Here is a 21,660-nt window from a genome sequence, read left to right as displayed (position 1 = left end):
AAAACTTATGAAACGCCCTATTTCAAACAAATTTCAGCGTTTGAATCCTATACCATGTCTGCTCGTGGCAAGGTCCCGAGCATATTAAAGTATGTTTTTGCTGGTTGTTTTGTATAAAATGTAATGATTTGTCAAAATTCTGTTCCTGTGGGGAAAACAACAATTTTCAAAACGAAAACTTTGGTTTTTGCTGTTTTTAAAAGCCTAAAAACAGTAATCTTGTACGTACCCTTCGCAACCTACGATCCATACGTATCGATTATTTTTTATGTTCAATCTCATGATGGTTTTACTTCGTTATTGTCAGATTTTGTCAGCCGAAATTCCACTGAAAACACTTTTAAGTGGCTCAAAAATAATCAAGTTTTATTAATTTCGAAACAGTTATATCCTCTAAATTGCCCCCAGTTTCTTTTAAATGAAAAGTATTGGACCAAAAAGTAACAGAAATTGAAGAAGGGGGTTGTAGCCACCTAAAACACAGATTAGACGAAGTATAAGTATGAAAAACTGATCAATATCATGAATGAAAAAAGTGTGCGCTGGTCGATGGGAGGTATCAAGAATAATTTTTTTTTTCTTACAAAAAACGTTAAATATTTTTTTTCAAAATTTTTCATGAATAATCATAAAATTACCTTCATTTCCTTCATAGAAAGTATTTAAATCAAACGAATGGTTTTCGAGATATGCGCATTCGTAACTAAAAGAACTAAGCTTTAGGGCTTTAATGCAAAGATGGAAAAATTACAAGAGTGGAAAAAAAGTCAAAAACTACAAAATGACAAAAAATACAAAAAATACAGAGATGTAAATTAAATTACAAAATTGAAAAATGAATACGATCACATTGTTTCTTTTATTCATCAATAATTTAAATAAATAATTGCTTTTTAAATAGTAAAACATTTAAAAACTAAGAACATAAACTATATTACAGAAAAAAACACTCGCGAGCTTCGACAGTTCCTCTTGGTGTCCTGGGGTCCATTCCCTAGGTGGCGGGCGGCGCCTTTGCACAGTCCTTTTCGAACATACAAAGCTCCAACTCTTTACAGTAGACCAGCTTCGCCGGACAGGCCATCCGGGTTTTGATGAACTTCTTCGGGCTGGACTGGTAGCAGACGTAGTAGTTATTCTTGACGGCCGGATCCGGCATTTTACCGTTGCGTTTGCATCGCGGGGCTTTCGGCGTTGGAGTTGTAGGTTCCGGAGTAGTTGACGTAGTCGTTGTTGTGGTTGAGGGAGAGATTCTTAGCTTCGATCGAATTTGATGAGGTTTGGATGTTTTGTTGTGAGCTGGTCGCTTCTTTTGATGGGTTTTTCGATTTGGTGGTTTAGGAATCTGTTGTTTCGTTTGTGGGATGTTTTGGATGATCGGAACAGCGATCATCGGATTTCTGCTGCTGCTCATGGTGGGTAAAGCTACTAGGGTACTGGGATTGGAAACGGTTTCGTCCTTCGTTCTACTGAATATCTTGAATGCTTCCTTTTTAATGAGGTCCACGTATTTTTGAGCAGTCTTTAGTTCGCTTTTGAGTTTCGAAGATTCGTCCTTCTGTTGGTTTTTCTGCTTGAGTTGAACAAGCCTCTGAAGGGCGGTGGATTCGGAGCTTGGATTGACCACTTTATTGTTTTGACAGGATTTATAAGTCATCGAGTCACATAGACGCGATTCGGGATTGAAAGCGGTGAAGGATGGGCACGTGAATGATTGGAACGCTCCATTGTGAGGATTGCAGACGTAGTATTTCGTGCAATCAGTTTTATTCGGTTGCCGAGATCCCAACGTACAAGTGAGTACAGAGATGCGAACGTCTTGGGGGTTGGCATCCAGCAGAGGAAGGATGCTATCTTTGTAGTCTTTGTAGTTGAGTGTAGCATCTCCGACGGAGAAGACCTTCTTCATCTCCATATTGTCGTAATCTTCCTCACTGTTCTTAGTGTTGCTAGTAGTTTCCCTCGAAGGGATGCTTTCCGATTCGTTTGCTTCCGAAGAATCCTCGTCATCTTCGCTTGAGAGCGCATTCTCCTCGTTTGACGATGAATCGTCATTGTAGTATGGTTCAGTATTGCGTAGACGGTTCATGATGGTGTCGGAATCGTAGTCGGAGTTCTGGTACTGGTAATTTTGATTGAACACCGGATAGACCATCGGAGGCGAAGGTGGGTAGGAATACATTGGCGATATATTCGGAACTACGGACTTCGTCGGATAGCGATTGCCGTACGAATCAACGAGCGTCGTTTGGTAGCCGTAGTATTGCGCATCGTTCATCATCTGGTCGCGCGTATTGTCGTAAATCGTGGCTTGACCTAAGGTGTAAGGGTTTGTTATCGTAAGACCAATCGGTTTGGAACTAAATTGACTGGTCATGTTGGAAAGCGATGGAAACACCTGCTGGAGCATGTACTGGTTTGTTCTAGTCGGTATCCTTGAGTAGTCTTGAGTTGGTGATGCGAATGATATCGGTACGAAGATCGGCTTAACATACATTTCTTGCAGCGGAGGCCTTTGGTTGGTCATCATTTGTTTTGAAATCTCAATTATACTTCGAATGACGTCCTCCGACATCAACGGTGCTTTGGTATTCGATTCTTGCTGTTGAGGCAGTCTTGGGGGTACATTGAACAGAACCGATCCTTCCGGTCGACTCGTGAAAACTGGTTGATTTTCAAAGGGTGACTTATCTCCAACACCACCTGTAGGGTCTTCTTTCTGTTTCACGCGAGTCGCATAGTTGTTCAACTTCTTCTGTTGGTTCAAAATTGTCTTAAGATGGTCCGGATGAATTTTACCATCCGCTGGTAGTGGATGCTTCAACGTCGTCTGTGCAATTGGGGTTGTAATCTCCCCACTTATCGATTTCAAAGTATAATCAGCAAGAAATGCATCTAGCTCAGTCCTCGACAGCTCCGCACTGTCGTCAGATTTAGCGGAAATAACTTGTTTGCCAGTGAAGCGATCGGAATTGGTAACAGTGGTGAGCTCTGCATCCACCGCGATTTGTCCGTCTCCACTGTATTCGGCGTCTTCGTCTTGGTATGTCGTCGCTGTCGAAGTCGTCATCGTTCGGTTGTTTCCATCGCGTTCCAACACTAGATAATAACTCTCACTGGGTCCGCCTCGAACGACGCTTGGTGCCTGGCGATCGGTTGCTATTTCCGGTTGATCCTCATCATCCAGTGCTGATGTGGCTTTTATTGGATTTGATGTTGGTCCGGTATAGATTGCCGCTGGCAGATTGTTGATACCGTAGACGTTTTCGCCACTTTCGCTACCGACTTCGGTCGACAGATCGCACTCCCAATCGTCACCTAAAATGATAAAGGAAGACAAATCCTTGTTTTAAATTTCTTTTTATAAACGTGTTTAGCTTAGTTAAGGGCATAAGATTTAGAGCGGTTAACTGTTGTTAGATTAAATATAAATTAGTTTTTATTAAATAAATCGTAAAAGTTCGAGATAAAAGTGATAACATGCTTACTTCACTACCACAGAATTTTAAAATAAAATTTACATCCACTTTTACCCCAATTGTTAATTAACCTGAAAAAGAAACGCAACAGTTCAAAATTTGACCACTTCTCTTAATTCTCTTGGACGTAAACTGCCGGCAGTTGTACCAGTGTCAAGTTAATCTTATAAGCTCGGTTACAGTTGTGACAATTTTCGAGCGCGGTTTCCTACCAAATGGATGAGAAAAAAGTATATCTATCACATAACATATTTTGTTTGATGTCTTGCTCTGGTTTTGATTATAAATACGTTGAAAACACCACCTGAGCACTGCTATAATACATAATAGCCTTCATAGAAACAAAGTCTGGCCACAATTGCTGATCCGTGAAGTTGGAACGAATAAGTTTCGATTGATCAATGAAAGTACTCTGGTCGTCGGTTTGGAGTTAAATAATAAAAGCTATTGCTACCTGAAAATTGGGTTAATCTTTTTTTTTGTACTCACAGATTGATATCGCATTACATTTCGATAACTGTGTGTAAAAAAAATAAAACAAATGTGGAATTCTTAATTAATGCCAATTCTTTATCCACTCCCATCGTGGATTTGCTTTTTTTGCTTTGGTTAAAGTAAGCTCGATCATTAATGTGGTACCTGGACAGGGGAAAACCTGCAAATTAAAGTTTAAGTTTTTATAACTCTTTTTTTCTTTTTTCTTTCTATTGATAACTATGTTATAAAACAACGTAAAATTTTGTTTTTCAACTTAGTTTTCCTTTTCAACATTAATGAGACCGATTTACGCTCTCCAGTAATTGAAGATATTTTCCTACTGAAAGCTAAAGTGTTTCTTAATCTAAACAATTTCTTATTTGAAAAAGTTTAATTGATTTTATTGTTGATGAATGCAAAGCCCAATGATTATTTTGAATTCACCATCTGACTAATCATTTGATACAACGACTTTGAGTTCCTAGTGTTAAATTTACTGTTGTAAAAAAATGATTAGAAAACTGATAATAAGAATAGAACTTTCAGAAATTTTCAAACAAAATAAAAAAAACGAACTTATTAAATAAAATAAAAATTAAACAACATTTCAAAGAAAATAGAACAAAAAAAAAAAAATTAAAAAAAAACTAATTAAAAAATAGTAACAGTAAAAGAATGGTTTAAAGAAGACAAAAGTTTTTAGGATAAGAGAGTATTGCTAATAAGTTGGATGAAGGTGCATGGAGCCAAAAAAAAAAACGATTCTGAATATCGACTTAAAAACGCTTACCCATTCGAGTTGGAGGTCTTTTCACGACATTCAAACTCATAGTAATTTTCTCTTAGATAACTTTTATGTCGTTTGATTTTCATCAAAACCACTTCTCTATTCATTTTGCCTAGCATTTGCGGATACCATTGGTATAAGAATATTATTTTTACGAGCAATAGTGAACTCACAATGAATGATTGTCCTGACAAACGCACAAAAATTCCATTGCACACACGATGTGCAATTGGTCTCGAACGGGTTAATGAAAAACGTTTCTATCTTTTTATAGAGTACGCTTAGCTCTTTGAGCTTTCGTAACTCGCGCCAATCTAAACATCTCTGTACAAACACGTGAAAAGGATCTATCTCCATATATGGCGAATCGAGAAAAACGCGTTTGAAAAAAATACAACCTATTTTAAATCGCTAATTAAAAATTACTTGAAATTTTTTATTTTTATGATAGCTTAACGATTTTTAGGAGCATCTTCTATATGTTGGAATAGAAGAATATCAATTTTCATGAAAAAACAACGCGCTATCGTAGATAGACCCTAGCTCACGTAATATTTTATCTCCCTTGTTTATACACCCTTTGCTATTTTCTTATTTCTAGCTTTAGTTTTAAGCTCGCGTTCATTTGCAACTATGTTTTTATTTTGAATAAAGTGTCAAATATTTACCAACACACAAAAAGGATTTATATCCATGATGGCGTATTGAGAAAAACGCGTTTGAAAAAAATACAACCTATTTCAAATCGCTAATTAAAAATAACTTGAAATTTTTTATTTTTATGAAAGACAAACGATTTTTAGGAGCATCCTCTATATGTTGGAATAGAGGAATATCAATTTTCATGAAAAAAATAACGCGCTATCGTAGATAGAACCTACTTCACGTAACATTTTGTCTAACATGTTTATACACCCATTGCTATTTTCTTATTTTTAGCTTAAGTTACAAGCTCGCATTCATTTGTAACTATGTTTTTATGTTGAATAAAGAGTTCAATTGATTATTTTAGATTTTTTTTGGCGGAGTAGTAGCGAAAAATGGTTTCGGAGTAAGGGGTGTATATCCATGTAATAGCAGTTCTGGTTTAAGAATGTTTATAGATCCTTTACTCAAATTGAGTTTTTAATGTAACGGAATATTATTTTCTCAAAAGGTTTTTACCGTTAAGTAGTGCAAGTGTTGGCCTATCGCGAGGTACTGAAAATGGTTTTTGTTTACTTTTGGAGATAGATCCTTTTCACGTGTTGGTACAGATCTTTTTTTTATAAAAAATCACTATTTTGTACAAATCCTAAAATTAAAAAATAATAATAAACATAAACAAAAAAGATTACAATACAGCAATGTCTATACTCATACAAATGACAAAATGAATATACAAAAATTGAGAGTATTGAGTATTGAGATAACAAAATAGAATAAACTTCACAATAATATAAAAAATGGCAAAGGACAACAAAGGATTAATAGAAAATTTAAAAGAACTTAAAGTTACCAAATATGACATAGTATGACATTTAATAAAATTAAGCTCATTTGTCAATTTTATTGTTACCGTAAAACGGGGTAACTTTGATCACCGGGGTAAATTTGACCAACAATAATTTTTTCCACATTATCATCAATAACTCAGTCTATAGTTTGAATTTTTGAAAACTGTTTCTAATTTGAAAGCCTATTATTTGAGTATCAAATAGAAAAATTTGGTTTGTATTTGACTTTTTTTTCTGTTAGTAAAAAATCGAATTTCAAAATCTTGAAATATCAATTTTTACAAGGCTCGCGAACAAACAGCTCTCCTGATGATACCAAAAAGCATTTTGAGGCAAACGGGTTGTTTAATGTGAAAAAAAACTTTTTTTATTTGTAAATGAACAGTTATAGTGCTATTTTTCGAGTCATTTAATGATAAATTTTTAATATATTAAAAATAAGGACATTTTCCAAGAGTAAAATTTCATTTATATTTTGAAGCTTAAACTATTTAGCAATTATAATTATTTTTGCCCTTAAATGTAGGCAGCATTATAGTTCTTTTCTCAATTATAAATATTTTTAAAATAAATCGATAAAAATCAAGGTTTATCAATTTATAAACTTGCATTTGTAAATATTATGAAGGTGTTTTGCGATCAAGAAAACTTGTTAAAACCGTCAGAATAGAGACTGATCAATGTCACCCCAAAGCATCAAATTCTGAACAGAAACGAAAACGATTTTTGAATCAAATTTAAAGAGGTCTAATAAATTTCTGTATCAAATATAAAACATGCCACGTTCCCCTTAACAGAAAAAATAATCGCAATGTATTGAAAAAAGTGATCAATATTACCCCGGATTACGGTACTTTTATTTTTTATTCAAATTTATGTCATTTTTTTCATGTTGTCTTTTTTGTAATCAAATTAATGTTTAGAGTTCGTCTTGGTACCTGAAAATTATCAAATATTCAAAGATGATGGAAAGTATTAGAGAAGTATTTTTTTTTCTAATAGGGGAAATAAGGACATAACGAGCACCCAGGGCACAATAAGCACTCCTTTTTTCTACAAAAGTACGTATTTTCTTAAACAAATTTTCATGAGGATTTGTTTCGTACTACCTATAGTATTAATTTTTCACCAAAAAAGAAATATCCTTATCATTTTTACAGAAATATTAAAAAATAACCAGCTAGGTTCTCAATTGATGAAAATATTATAATTTTTGAGCACCACGAAATATGCTTTTATGACCTAATCATTTTGATCTAAAATGTAGGCACTGCAACATGGTTTACGCATTGTTTCTCAATTTCCACCATCATTAAATTTTTGATTTTTCACTTTAATCAATTTTAAAACGCGTTTTAACTTAAATTTGTTGACTCGGGGCGAACAGAGCACTATCAATCAGGGCACGATGAGCGTTTTCTGCCGTATAATCTAGCAGCGAATTCAGCTCGATGAAGTCAACTGAATAATAGAGCTACAGCTTGACTTGTTTCATCTGACGATTTGGCGTATTGGTAAGGTGTCGGAGAGATAATCAAAAGACTCGAGTTCGATTCCTGTTCACGGTGATTTTTTTTTTAAATTCCATTTATGATTGATTTTTTTTATTGTTACATTATATGGCTTGTGTTAATTCCTTGAGCATGTGTTAATTCCTTGAATTCTACAAACAGACCTAGATTATTTTAGATTGTGTGCTTTGTTTGATGAATCTACGCCTCACCGTTTAGTGCAAAATGCATCGACCATGAATGAAAAAAATCACCTTGACCAGGAATCGAACTCGAGTCTACTGATTACCTCTCCGACACCTTACTAAATAGACAGATGAAACAAGTCAAGCTGTAGTTCTATTATTCAGTTGACTTCATCGAGTCGAATTCGCTGCTAGATTCCCCGGCAGAAAATGGATTAATGGAGCTTATACTGCCCCAGGGGGGTTCTCTTTATGCCCTACAATGACTGGTTTTCATGTCTCGACAAAAATGATGATGATGAAAAACATTATTTATTTAAGATTCGTTTTGGGTGTGTTTACAATGTTTCTTAAGTTTCAAGTGATACAGTTTATAACTTTACATCTTTGTTTGATATTTCAATGGGTAGGTATTCAAAGTTTTATCATTTTTCTAAGGATATTCTCAGGTTTAGTATCCTGCTTATACACGTTGATTCCTTACACTAATGACTAGAGGCTACTACTAACTACAATAAACTATGCTAAACTATCTAATACAAAGTACTAATGAGCTCATAAGGAGAATTGATGCATTTCACTCGATGGTTATTTTTAATTTTTCTGAATCTTTCGTCCAAAAGTTCTAGTTCTGCTAATTGATGAACTCTCGTCGTAGAGGTGTCAAATGGTAGATTAATAAACATTCGAAGGGTACGGTTTTGAAATGTTTGCAATTTCTTTTTGTGGGTGGTTGCACATGAATCCCATACAACTGATGCGTATTCAATAACTGGTAATATTATTTGTTTGTACGTTGCCAGTTTGTTTGTTCTGGTGAGTCGAGAGCGTCTGTTTATAAGAGGGTAAAGGCATCTAACTATAACACAGCACTTGTTCAGAACATTCTCGATGTGAGAGCGGAAAATTAGTTTCCTGTCCAGCGTTAAGCCTAGGTATTTAACTTCAGCGGCCCATTCTATTTGAGTATTTTCTATTTTTATGTTACAGCCAGGAAGAGGATTGAGTTTGGGAGATGGGCGATGAAGAAACAAAACAAACAAAAAATTTCAAAATGCATTTTTAAACGTTTTTATCTACTTTGTCAAGTTTCATCCAATAAGGCAATAGACTATGGGGTTTATTGCCCCTGGTTCCTCGAGCTAGGGGGGCCTTCCGAGTAAACAAAATTAACATATCTTTAATCATACCAAGTACTAGAAATCTAGAAAAGAAAATTGAAACTAGAAAATCGAAACTAAAACGTAAAATAAGTTATCTAAGGGGGCCTCCTTGATATAATATCTTGAATAGATTCACTCGAACTTAAGCTAAGGGGCCCCCTTAGAGTGAGTATTGCAGAATTTTTTCCGCATTTATGAAGGCTGAGTAAATCAGGACCATATTTTTTCCAAAACTTGGTAAAATCTGAGCATATGATTTGTAATTTTTTCAAAACAAAATCCGGAAAAATCTAGGCAGAATTAAGTGATTATTCGGAAAAAAAATCAAGAACGATCAACGTCAGCAACGTTAAAATTGTTTTCCAAACTTCCTAATAAAAACCAATTTAGATGAAGCTAGCTCAAAACACTTAGCCCAAATTGAGTTTTCTGTTTTTTCTTGTGTATAAATCCAACAAATTACGGAATGGTTTTTAAAATATTATGGCAACCAGCCAGACCGTAGTTTGCTTTACTTCTTCACTTTACTTTGAAAACCCGTGTATGTTCGAAGAAATCTGGAAAGACTTGAATGTCTCTTCTCGTTCTCTTTTCTATTGATTAAAGATAATATATTTTAGGGGTTCCCAGCGAATATTCTCTCAACAGTGAAAAATGTTAAGGCCTTTACGGCGACTGGAATTATTTTTAATTCAGTCTAGTGCAGCACAGATTAGGTAGAATGAAGGAAAGAAAAACATCTTCCATTTAAATTTAGTGAGAATATTGCTTTAAATTTAAATTTTGCCGCTATTTGTGAGGAATCTTTAATTCATGTTTATCTAAATTGACCTTTGTTTCTTTTTTTTTTTCTAATTATAAAAATTTTACCACGTGTGTTCCATTCTTGTCTTGAAACTAAATTGACCAATACAATATCAGAGCAAATGCCGGAAATTATTGAAATATTGAAAATTGAAAATTGAAATAAGAATTATAAAGGAAACATTGAAAAACAATGGAATTAAATTTATAAAACCGGGCAACCTAGAATGCTTACTCTATAAGCATAAGTATGAGTAGAATAATGTAAAATAATTGTTAGCTTTTCGATCATTATTGAGATTTGCGAAACTCAATTGAAAAAAAATCTTTAGTGGCTTAAATTGGTCCAAGCGGCTATATTGAGATTTTATTTTTTTCAAATTTTCATTCCTATTTCTATCTTAGATTAGAAATGCAAATTGAAACTTTTTCAACTGAAGGTTTCTATTATTGATTCTGAAGTAACTTTTATTTTTAATTTTTTGTATTGAAGTAAATATCCTGAGTTCAGCATATCATTTTCCATTTTTGTGCATTATAAATAGAGTTACAATTAATTGACATTTTCAAGTCTTGTTTTTAGGTTCCATGGTTTTCTAAATTGGGAACTCGAGATCTTTGTTGAAACTCGAAACTCATTTGATTTTTTAAATGATTATTGATTATGTGTTTTGAACATCTAATCTACATTGTGATTTTATGTTAACAAATTTAATTTTTGTCACATTTACAATAACTATTTGACACATTTTTAAGTTTCCAATATTTGATGTGAGTTTTAAAATCAGCATTCTCTTAAGATGAGCTTAAAATGTTGAATATAATGTTATTCACTGAAAAGAACACTAAAATAGAGAGAGGGGGAGGAGGGGGGGGGGGGGACTTCACTGATTTATTCAGAGAAATTTTTACCATAATTTCTCGATAGGCACCACTTACTGGATCGATATCAACTGTACATTTTTATAAGCAAAGAGCAACGTATGTGTGTCTCAAATTACGGTTTAAATGGGTTTTTTTTTTAAAGAAAAATAGAAACTACGAGAAATACGAGCTTTCAAAATTATAGAAAAAGTGTAGCCGTGTGAAAGTTTTTCCTAGAACTAGCATCGGTATGCGTTCTGATTCTACGCAAAAGAAGCATTTTTGGCTCTAATTTTTCGTTTGTTGTAGGAAATGTATTTTTTTTGCAATCTCCGCATAAGTAGAACCAAATCTGTTATTTTTCAGTTACTCGATGCCTCGTGTTTTATTTTGTAGAATGCTTTGTAATGGTCAAACTGAAATTTATATTTTTTGAATTTTTTTTCTTATCAGTTGAATCAGAATACGAGATAAAAATCCTGCATTCGATATTATGTGTATTTTTCATTTTTTAAGAGACTTTTAACACCTTTGGCTGGTTCGTCTCTGGAAGAAGTTGATATTAGTTTACAATTCATCAAAAAAATAAGATTCTTTGAGGAAACATAATAATTATTCTTCTTCTACTCCGTCTTTGAAGGAGTATTCCTTATTGACCCGCCAATCTGGTACGCCTCTCTGGGTCCTTGGAGCTCAGGACGTTCAATGAGTAAATATGTGTTCTCAATGTGTTAATGGACTAATAGAAAAAAAATTCTTAGAAGATTTTATAAGTTTAGTAACATCTACTTTAAAATTAGTTTTTTAGTATCGACCAACCTCAACCGGAACCAAAGATCCCGCCCCCAAAGCTCACACTCACCAGGCAAAACACAGGTCTTAAGCTGTGGTTCATAGATTAGCCCTTTGTCGCACTGGGTCGGCACCCAGACGTGGGTCTTCGAGGGCAACAGCACGCAGCGAAAGTACTGATCGCAGCGGGTTGCGTGAGGACGACTTATTTCCGGGCAAGATTCCGCTTCCGCCGTATGACTGATGAACACTAGCAGCAGCACCAGTTCCAGTAGCAATCCCCACCGGATCAACGGGATCGGTGCGTTTGGGAATTTCATAATTATCTGTATTTTGGATTCGATTCCTAAGGCGGCAACAACACAACCGGGTGAACACTTGTTGATAATAATCGCTTCCACTAATGAGGAACGTTGCTCTGTTTTTCTTTCTCAAAATAGGAAAACAATTCCTCGATCACCACTTAAACATAATCACTCTGGACTTTGCGCTCGGTAGATTGGCGTCCGTTTGCGCATGTTCTCGATAGCTGCGCGGCAATTATTCACTTTTTGCCACCTTCTGACAGACACTGCTTTACGTGGGTCGGAACAATTCCGTTACGGATCAAAATTATGGATCGTTTGAACCGGATCACGCTTAAGCCCCACGGGATCAAATACGGCGCATTATCCCTCTTTTCCTGCGTTCTGTCCGTCGATCGCGCGTAGTCGTATTTCACTCGGACGAAGCCTCGCGGGTCGATCGATGGCGTTTGGCGCAAGCCGTCTTGGCGAAATGCTTCCGTTGCGCGTCGAGTTCGGAATGGAAATGATCAAACGTGTTGGAGATTTCCAAAATGCCTACCACTGACTTCACTACTGGCCCCCTGCGCTAAGCTCCCTCCAAAGTTGCCATCGAACCGCTTGATCCGCGCGAGGCTTTATCGTCACCTGGATGGAGTGGAGTGGTGGTCAAGCCAGAGTCGTGATCATTAGTTTTGTTGCTGCTGTTCAACTTTTGCAAACAAAAGCAGCCATCGTGTGTTTGCTGATCGATCGTCAATGGCTAATGTTGGTGGCATATTATTCGGGAGGAAGATGGGAAAAGTTTTTTGTTTGTTTGACGTTCAAGTTAGCGCGATCAATCAAATTTTAGATCCGATTTCCATTCGATCGAGAAAACTGGCTCGAGTGATAACGATCGGGGAGCGCGCGCAATCATCGTGAAATTTTCGAACAATCGCCTGGCGCCTCGCGGGGTTTCGGATTTAAAATTGTGCAGAGGCTCATTTGTGTTTAAGCTTGCTAGCCACGAGATAATTTACTTTTCTCACTTGTTCGAGAAGGCAAAAAGCATTTGAAAATGATAAAAGGAAAAAGTCTTTTCATTATTTATTTAATTTTTTTTTATTTCTTTTAACTTATTAAAAATTTAAAAAAAGAATTGAATTGTTCCGAAAGACACTAAGATGTAAATAACCCCCTGTTGTAAATACGTAATATCAAGGCAGCGGAAAACAAAAATTTCATAAGCAGTTATGTTTTTTTTTTCATTTCTTATCACTCCAACGCACAGTAGCATTTCTATCCATCGGTGGCGGCCGGTTTTCCGCAAGTATCCGGAAGAGATACATGATGGTTGTAGAGAATTTTATTTCGATTTTGGAGACGGGTGGTGGGAGGAAGCAAGGTTTGGATTTGGTTATTTTTAAACGTCCGAACATGCTTGATTTTGTATCGAATATAGAAAAGAATGAATACTGCAGAAAAATAAAACAAAAGTATCAGAGTGTTAGAGTCGATTAAATGTTGCTTCATTGATGTTTTCATATTATTTTGTTTGCCTGTTATCGTGAAAAAACTTTGTGAAACAATAAAAAATAGAGGATTTTTATTTACTTTCGTCTAAAACAAAAATTTCTAGAAAATTGATACTGAACACTGTTTTTTTTTCGTGGGTTACCTTAATGTTTGTTGAAAATTTTTCGCTGACCTTCAGATCAGACGCTATGAAATTAAAAATGAGCTTTGAAAATTGGAAACCTTATACTTGTCCAAACATACAGAACGAATACGCAAAATAAAAAAAAACTAAAAAATCAAATCTGAAAAAAAAAATAGTTTATCATTAAAAAAATATCAACAAACACAGGCAAGAAACAGAAGAAATTAAAAACACAAAAATAATTAGTTAACAAATAAATAATACTAACAAATGTTCGAAAAAAAAAACAAAAAAGATGAAAAATATCCGAATAAGGCAAAACTGAAAAAGAAATATTAGAAATAAGAAAAAAAGAAGCAAAAAGTTTCAATGAAAAGCCAAAACTAAATCTAAACGAAAATGTAAAACATCAGAAATTAATATAAAACGAGTAAAAATAGAAAAAATACAACAAAAAAACAATTTAAACAAAGACAATTTTAAAAAAATTCAAGAAGTGGAAGAAGATATAAAAAAGAAAAAAAAAATAAATGAAGAAAAAAAAAAACAAAATATTAACAATTCAAAATATATAAAAAAAACAGCATGAAATACAATCAATAGAATATACAGCATGAAATGAAACAAATACAATAACAACCGATTTGGAAAAGAAAATAAATGAGAAAAGATTTCACTCTTAGACTAGAAAAAAGAAATAAAAACAATAAAAAAAATTTAATAATGAAAACACATAAAAAAACGAAATAAATTTAAAATAAAACCGAATAAAGTTAGAAAAAATAAATAAAATTATTGTTGGCCGGTTTCATCATGTTCACCGTGGTGAAATTGGCTAACGCGCCGTTGTACTGAAGCGGAGATTGCAGGTTCAAGTCCTGCTGGTGAGTTGTTGTATCTTTTTCAAAAAAATCATGATATTTACGGCTTATAATCTTTCGTTCTTTGATAGCTCATGTTTCTCTAATTCTTTCCATCACCTACGAAAACGTAAAGCTAACAAATTTTTTTAGAAATGTTCAGTATTGGTTCTGGATTATGCCCCAATTAAAAATTCGCACCTTTGTTGATTTGTTTGGTATTCAAACAAAGTTTTTGTGATATTAGGTCTAAAAATGGAACATCAAAGTCAAAGTCTCCTACATTTGGACCCTTAACAAATTTTCCGGGTTTTCCATTAATTTTCATTTATTTTAGGAAAAAAAGGTAGTCTGGTTCATATTCTCCACAGTGAAAGTAATTACCCTTTAAACTTTGGCTTGGACAACTGTCAGACAGACCAACCGACCTAGCTTAGGATCTTGACCACCAGATGGCCAGCAACCAGACCCGTGGCTGACTGTTGGTTGCGACGCTGTAATAGCGACGTCGACAAGCCTTTCGTTTGAGCAACAAGGCGGAGGCAACGACCTGAATACTGATTTCAAGGCCGGTCAAATTACAATGGTTGATCTTCTTCCACTTTTTAAAAAACCATCAAGTCGCGCACATCAAATTCTGGACACCCAATTCCAACCACGTTGCTCCAAAAGTCTAAGAAAAGAGTGATAAAGTGAGGACATCAGGTAAGCTAGTGGACCGCCGAACTCCCTCGCCTTAAAATGCACGCTTTCACCTTTGTCTGTCCTTGTATCAGGACCCCTTTGGTTTCGGATAAAAGCAACTAAAGGCCTGTGCCAGCGACATCGTCCTAGCGACATCGTCGCCATTGCAACCGACACCACCGGGTGCAGAAGTAAGTTCGTCTCCAGTGAAGGGTCAGGAAGCCAACCAGGTCAAAGTAGCACCAGAGAAAACCAAAGTTTTTGTTTTGAAATTAGTTTGTTTTTTTTCTACAGGAGCAGAGTCTTGGCAAATTTATATTTTTTATATTATACCTAATATTTTTAACGAAACAATCAGCAAATACATACTTTAACCTGCTAGGGACCTTGCCACGAGCAGAAATGTTATAGAAATTAACCGCTGGAATTTGTTTGATATAGGGTTTTTTCAGATCCTATCGGCTTTCCTTTTGGCGACGTCACACTAGCGCCATCTTAGGGTTAACGGGTTAGGGTTCAACCTCTAGTTTAAACACTTCTCACGCACACTCATGCACCAGTGCAATTTACATTACCGTAAACAATGTAAATACAATCATGGTGTGAGTGAAGTGACGTTTGATTTTCAACGTTTAGTGCGATGATGTGCTTTTAGTTAAAGCTTGAATGCAAAGCTGCAATGATTGAGAAGGAAGCTACAAAGCTTAGATGCCATCCCGCAGAGCGGCAGCATCATAAACATTGTTTTGGCTTCGCCAACGATTCGTTCAAGAGAACAACAGCCTGACTATCTTGATGATTTTTACAAACTTTTTCGTCCACAGAAATCATCTGTCTCATTGCCTCGGTACCGGGACTATACAGCTTACAAGCTCTGGAACTAGCAAAAATTTGTTGTTTGAGGTTGGGTTTCAATGACTCATAGCTAGGCAATACTTTTAGCTTCACTCCAACGCATGATTTGAGGTTTGTGGAGATTTTTAACAATGTTTGCATATTTACTAAAGGGTGATACGGTCAAAATTTGATCAATATCAACTTGACGTATTTTTTTCAATTTTGCATTTAAAATACCTGAACACCCCTCATTTTGAAGGTGTGTGTGTGTAGAATGTTGCTCCTATTTTGATTTTGGAATTCACTCTTCAGTTGTCAAAATGCCGTCCAAGGAAGAAGAGCAGCGTATCAAAATTTTGCTCGCGCATCGCGAAAATCCGAGCTACTCTCACGCAAAGCTGGCAAAATCGCTAAAAGTTGCCAAATCAACCGTTACCAATGTAATTAAAGTGTTTGGGGAACGTTTGTCGACAGCCAGGAAGTCTGGATCGGGGGGAAATCAAAAACCGGAAGCCGCTGAGACGACAAAGAGAGTTGCCGGTAGTTTCAAGCGAAACCCTAACTTTTCTCTCCGAGATGCCGCAAATAAGCCAAAAAACGAGCCGGACTATCGACTTACAAGAAGGTTGTGACTCCATATCGCAATGATAAACAAAATACGACGGCCAAAGCGCGATCCCGGAGGCTGTACACGACGATGCTGACGAAGTTTGGCTGCGTCGTAATGGACGACGAAACCTACGTCAAAGCCGACTATTTACAAGCAGCTTCCGGGACAGGAGTTTTATACGGCAAAAGGAAGGGGAAAGGTAGCAGATATTTTCAAGCACATGAAACTGTCAAAGTTCGCGAAGAAATATCTGGTTTGAAATACAGGGAAAACCCGATTTTATCACCCCCATGATGAATTTTAGAGTGATAAATCGGGGAGAGTGATAAAATCGGGAGATTTTGAAAAAATGATTTCCATCCGTCATAATCTAATAAATTACTACAAAAACGTATGTTATCCCAATAAAACAGTGTAGGGGTTTTGTAGTAGATATTCTCTTTTTTTGACATATTACTAGTAATATGTCCTTTTTACATCAAAACATCATACAATAATGTTTTAACGTTTCTTTAAACACCTTGTTTCGACCAGTATTATCGGAAAATTAAATAATTTTAAATGGTTCGAATCCTAATGCTCTAATTATTTCTTTTGATTATAATTTACTGAAGATTAGATTCAAAGCTTCCGTTTAAATCAAAATCAAATACAAAAGTTAGGGTGCCCGTCACACATTTCGCCTCCAAAACTGCCTGGATGACTTGAATGATTTTCAAAAACTGGTTTCTCCAGGACTTCGTACCAGCAGTACGCAAATTTTCAGCCAAAATGTCTATTCCTCCTTAAGCTGTGTTGTTATTGGATAATTGCTCAGCACATCATAAGAATGATGAGCTAAAAAGCGATGATGGTTTGATAACTGTTTTTTATGCCTCCAAATGTGACTGCAGTGATTCAACCCATGGACCAGAATGTAATTCAGAACTGTAAACTAAAATATCGTCAAAAACTTTTGCTACATGTCATGGCTCGCGAAATCGATATATGTCAAAGCTTGGAGAGCATATCGTTGAGGGATGTATGTTTCTGGATGCACGGATGCTTGGAGTGAAATACAGCGTACAGTAATCCTGCTGTCATGGAAGAAAATTGGAATTATTTTAAATAACAAACTCGTTAACGAAGATGGTGTTCCCTTGATCCATTCGATTAATGTAAACAACCGCGATGAAACTATTTTGCCACAGGACCCTGAGGAGAGATATGCAAGTAAAGCATTTACGGATGAAGAAATTCTGAACATGACGCTGGATGATCAGTCAGCATTAAACGAGCCCCTCGAAACATTGGAGCTATAAAAATTTCGGATGTAGCACCACACTCAAAATCAGCGGCATCTACCCCAAATGATTCATGGGAAACTTCAAGAAACATAAATGATGTTGAAGCTGTACGTATGTTGGACAACATAGTTGATTGGGCTGATGCTTCAGATCTCTCTATACATGATGTCATCTTCTTGCAACGTATCAGAGAGATTGCTTTGAAGAAAGCCCAAACAAATAAAACACAGCTTTAAGTTTACTTGAATATGTTCTGTAATACCATAATATTTAGTTATAATTGTATTCAACAACTTTGATTTATTTAAAATTGTAATAACAAAAAACCTGTTTAAAACATGACTTTTTTGTAAAAAAATCTTGATATGTCCCTGATCAATCATCTTCACTTTCAATATCAATGTAATCATCCATCAGTTTTGTCCCTTCAGAATGATTTCAACCATAAAATGTTCAACGAAAATGAAAAAAGGCGATATCTAGTATTTTTGCATTGAATAAAAAATGATGACAAAATCGGGTGAAAAAATGAGACAAAATCGGGGGTAGACAAAATCGGGGGCAGACAAAATCGGTGTGTGACAAAATCGGGTTTTCACTGTATCTGTACCTGTGGCTTGAAAAGCAGCATTTTCATAGCTTCCGGGACTGTCATCCAAGAAATTTACGTGAAAGAGTGTTTAAATAAACGTCTGCTGCCTTTCCTGAAGAAACACGGTTGTTCCGTACTGTTTTGGCCGGATTTGGCATCTTGCCATTACGGTAAAAAGGCCATGGAGTGGTACGCCGCCAACAACGTGCAGGTGGTTCCCAAGGACAAGAACCCTCCCAACACGCCAGAGCTCTGCCCAATTGAGAAATACTGTGTTATTGTCAAGCGGAACCTAAAGAAGACCAAAAAACGGCTAAGGACGAGCACAGTTCAAGGCAAACTGGCTTTCTGCAGCGAAGAAGGTGGACAAGGTGGCTTTACAAAATCTGATGGCAGGGGTTAAGCGTAAGGCCCGGCAATTCGGATTTGGAAAAGCGGAAGCCTAACTGAATATTTTTCCTGAATTTTATACTAATTAAACTTGAAAAAGAAATTTAATTTGATTTTTTAAATAAACGATTCCACCGATTTACACGCGTTTTCCCTTGACCAAATTTTGACCGTACCACCCTTTATACTCCAAAAGCGGTTGAAAGAAAAAGTTTAATTGTATGGTTACAAAATTCTTACATATTGTGCATTAGTACGCATAACAGGGTGAATGTTAAATTGGGCATTTATCAAATATTGAGAAGGCGCTGATTATCTCCACAGTTGCAAACGTATATTTGGATATTGAAAGAAATCACTGTAACAATTTAACATGCCTGTAATAGAAGGTTTGACATAATTTAGGGCTCATTGTGATAATATTGTGAGCAGTTGCGTAAACCAATACATATTAATCACATATGTTACGATGTGATGAATATTGGGCGCTGCATGAATAGTTTGACATTCACCATAAGTGGTGAAGGCATTTTACAAGCATGCGGATACGCTATTTGGATTACTATTTACGACTTACATGGCGCTTTAATCCTCTGCGCGCAACCTGTGGATGGTTAATTTCCTAGAGTTGGTAGCATAATAGCAGCCACCCGTGGACCCGTGCTAAAATTACTCATTTGACGGAAATGGATGCGCGCGCAAAGGTTAGCCTTTCGGATGGATGCATGCAGAAGGTAACGAGAGACTCGGCCGGTAATTAACCACTTCCGATGGATTCCCACCGGCAAAAACGAGCAGCGCGCATCGCAAAAGGTCCCAGTCAAATGTCCGTCTCGTAAAGCGAGTGGCATAATTATATCACCCTATAAAAGTCGCAAGTCCGAAAGAGCTCCGCCGAGGAATTTCCTATGTAATCATAGACAAAACGTCTAGCTTGGTTTCCATAGCAAATGCGTCACTTTCGAACCGGTTCGACTTACACAAAAATCAACAGCGATGTAAACATATAAAGCATCACCTCTACGGGCTGGAGATTGATGTGATGTTACTGCATGTAATTATTCTATCACTGCCCTTAACCCTCCGCCTTGCGGGTTTATTAGTTTTCTGGGAAATGTAGGTTTCATGAGAAAAATATTGACAACGTTTTTGTGGAAATTTGAAGATTTAGTGCTGAATTTTGAAAAAACTTAAACTTATAGGTAATTCAAGTCTTCAAAGGGTTGCTAGCAGACTCATCTCGATAAGGAAAAAGAGTAGTTAATTGATCCGCATGCCCACGTCAACACCCCCCGTAATCTACCGACAGTGGTCAAGACAAGACGTCGGAAGTAATTACTCAAGTCTTAACGAGACCTGGCCGATAGTCGGGGTCCACCGACGCCAGTGATAATTTTGTTCCAAACAAAGCCCCAGCCATGAGCAACTCAGGTGAGGGTGGATCAAGGAAAGAAGGTTGGTGCTTATAATTACACATCGTCTCAATATTTGTTTGTTTTTCATTTCATTATGGGTGGTATGCACACAGCCCGCAACTGCTGTATAAAAGCTTTTAGTTAGATGATGTAAAATTGAAAATAGATAGAGGAACAAAGCCAGGCAATACCGTATAGATTTACAGTGAAGATAAATTTTATTCGATTATTGACTTAACTGAACAAATTGTTAAATTAAAAACCAAATTCACTCTCATAGAATATTTGGCGAAAGGATTGTTAAAGATCAATCAAGATCAAACAGACAAATTAAAAAAAAAAGTCCAAACAAAGTAAACCAAAATGAAAAAACCCTATGATAGAAAATCAAGTTCAACCAGTTCGTAGCTTATCGCATCGTTGAAGTCTTTCCGATTCCTATGTGATATGTGAGTGCTACATTCAGAGGGTTGATGCGTTTGTTTTTGTTGCTTATGCTCGGTTGCATCACATAGAGTGCTGTGACTCAGCCTTTTTTGTTTTTGTTTCGCGTAGCATTGCAATGCCGCGCAACATTCTATGGGAGGAGTCACGCAACTTTTTATGCGTACGTTTTTCCGTTGCATTTCTTGGTATCGGTCTGCTAGCATTTAGGCTGCAGCAGCCGGTAGGAAGTCATGCGCCGAGCTTTTTTTTTGGTTTATTTCTGTTGCGTGTGAACTTTTTATTTTTCGGAAAAAGGAAACAAATAAAACTTTTATATCCTTTTTCGTTTGTGTCTGTATATATGCAGGGATAACCCTTGCCTCTGGTAATGCGCGGGAGCAAACGTAAATTGCATTCTCGATTTCTTTTTTAAAATGTTTGTTCTTTTTAAGATTATGATAGAATCTTATACATATTGTTTCAAATTTGAGTTTCCTGTCTTTTATCTTTAACCATAGGCTGAAATAAGTAAAAAGTAAGTATTAATAAAAATATTTCAAATATTATTTTCTTTTTTCTGAAAGAATAAAACAGTCAAAATCTGATCAAATGTGACTAAGATCCATTTAAAATGTGCTGTAAGGTTATCAAAACCCCAAAGAGCTTTCACTTTCATTTTTTATTTGCGCTGCTGTTTAGCGGGCAAGCGTGCGATAAATTTCCATGACAGTTGCGGTTCAATCAACCAGAGCACTTCAGCTATGGTCTGGGGACATTGCGAACGTATCAAGTGCATCAGGCAACTATCTAGCTAGGTGATAAGTCATTTGGCCCTAAGCCAAGGTTCAAACACGCTAATAAAAGAAGCATTTTGACCGATAGGCATCAACACGACTTCGAATTGCAGTTTTGCGCAGTTATTAAATAGGAGCTAACCACAAATGAACTCGCCTCTGGACAAGAAAGGGTGGTTTGTCACTTCTTCTAGACAAGACCAATTGTAACAACGTTGCTACTCAATGGACTGAGATCCCGCTCTTGTGGTAAAGTTCCGTAAAAAATGTAGATAGGTAACG

At 36.1% G+C, this 21,660-nt stretch overlaps 1 protein-coding gene across 2 annotated transcripts; it reads right to left on the bottom strand.

Moving 5' to 3' along the window:
• Window positions 1-952: 952 nt before the first annotated feature.
• Window positions 953-12,467, bottom strand: LOC129746623 (uncharacterized). 2 transcript variants are annotated; one of them, XM_055740395.1, is made up of 3 exons: window positions 11,629-12,467; window positions 3,118-3,318; window positions 953-2,316 (listed from the first exon to the last, which is right to left on the bottom strand). In XM_055740395.1, the coding sequence occupies exons 1-3, from the start codon at window positions 11,876-11,878 to the stop codon at window positions 995-997; spliced, it is 1,773 nt and encodes a 590-aa protein (XP_055596370.1). In that variant the 5' UTR covers window positions 11,879-12,467; the 3' UTR covers window positions 953-994. The 2 variants fall into 2 exon arrangements, with proteins under 2 accessions (XP_055596370.1, XP_055596369.1); XM_055740394.1 differs by having other exon boundaries at window positions 953-3,318.
• Window positions 12,468-21,660: the final 9,193 nt, after the last annotated feature.

The sequence above is a fragment of the Uranotaenia lowii genome, chromosome 2 (genome assembly GCF_029784155.1).
Source record: "Uranotaenia lowii strain MFRU-FL chromosome 2, ASM2978415v1, whole genome shotgun sequence".
NCBI lineage: Eukaryota > Metazoa > Arthropoda > Insecta > Diptera > Culicidae > Uranotaenia > Uranotaenia lowii.
This window is presented reverse-complemented; position numbering and strand designations above follow the sequence as displayed.

Bases quoted from the DNA above. Each gene is read 5' to 3' on its own strand.
- LOC129746623 (XM_055740394.1), bottom strand. From the start codon at position 11,878: ATGAAATTCCCAAACGCACCGATCCCGTTGATCCGGTGGGGATTGCTA. The intron at 3,319-11,628 runs GTGAGTGTGAGC...TTATCATTTTAG, and splicing joins TAAGACCTGTGTTTTGCCTG to GTGACGATTGGGAGTGCGAT.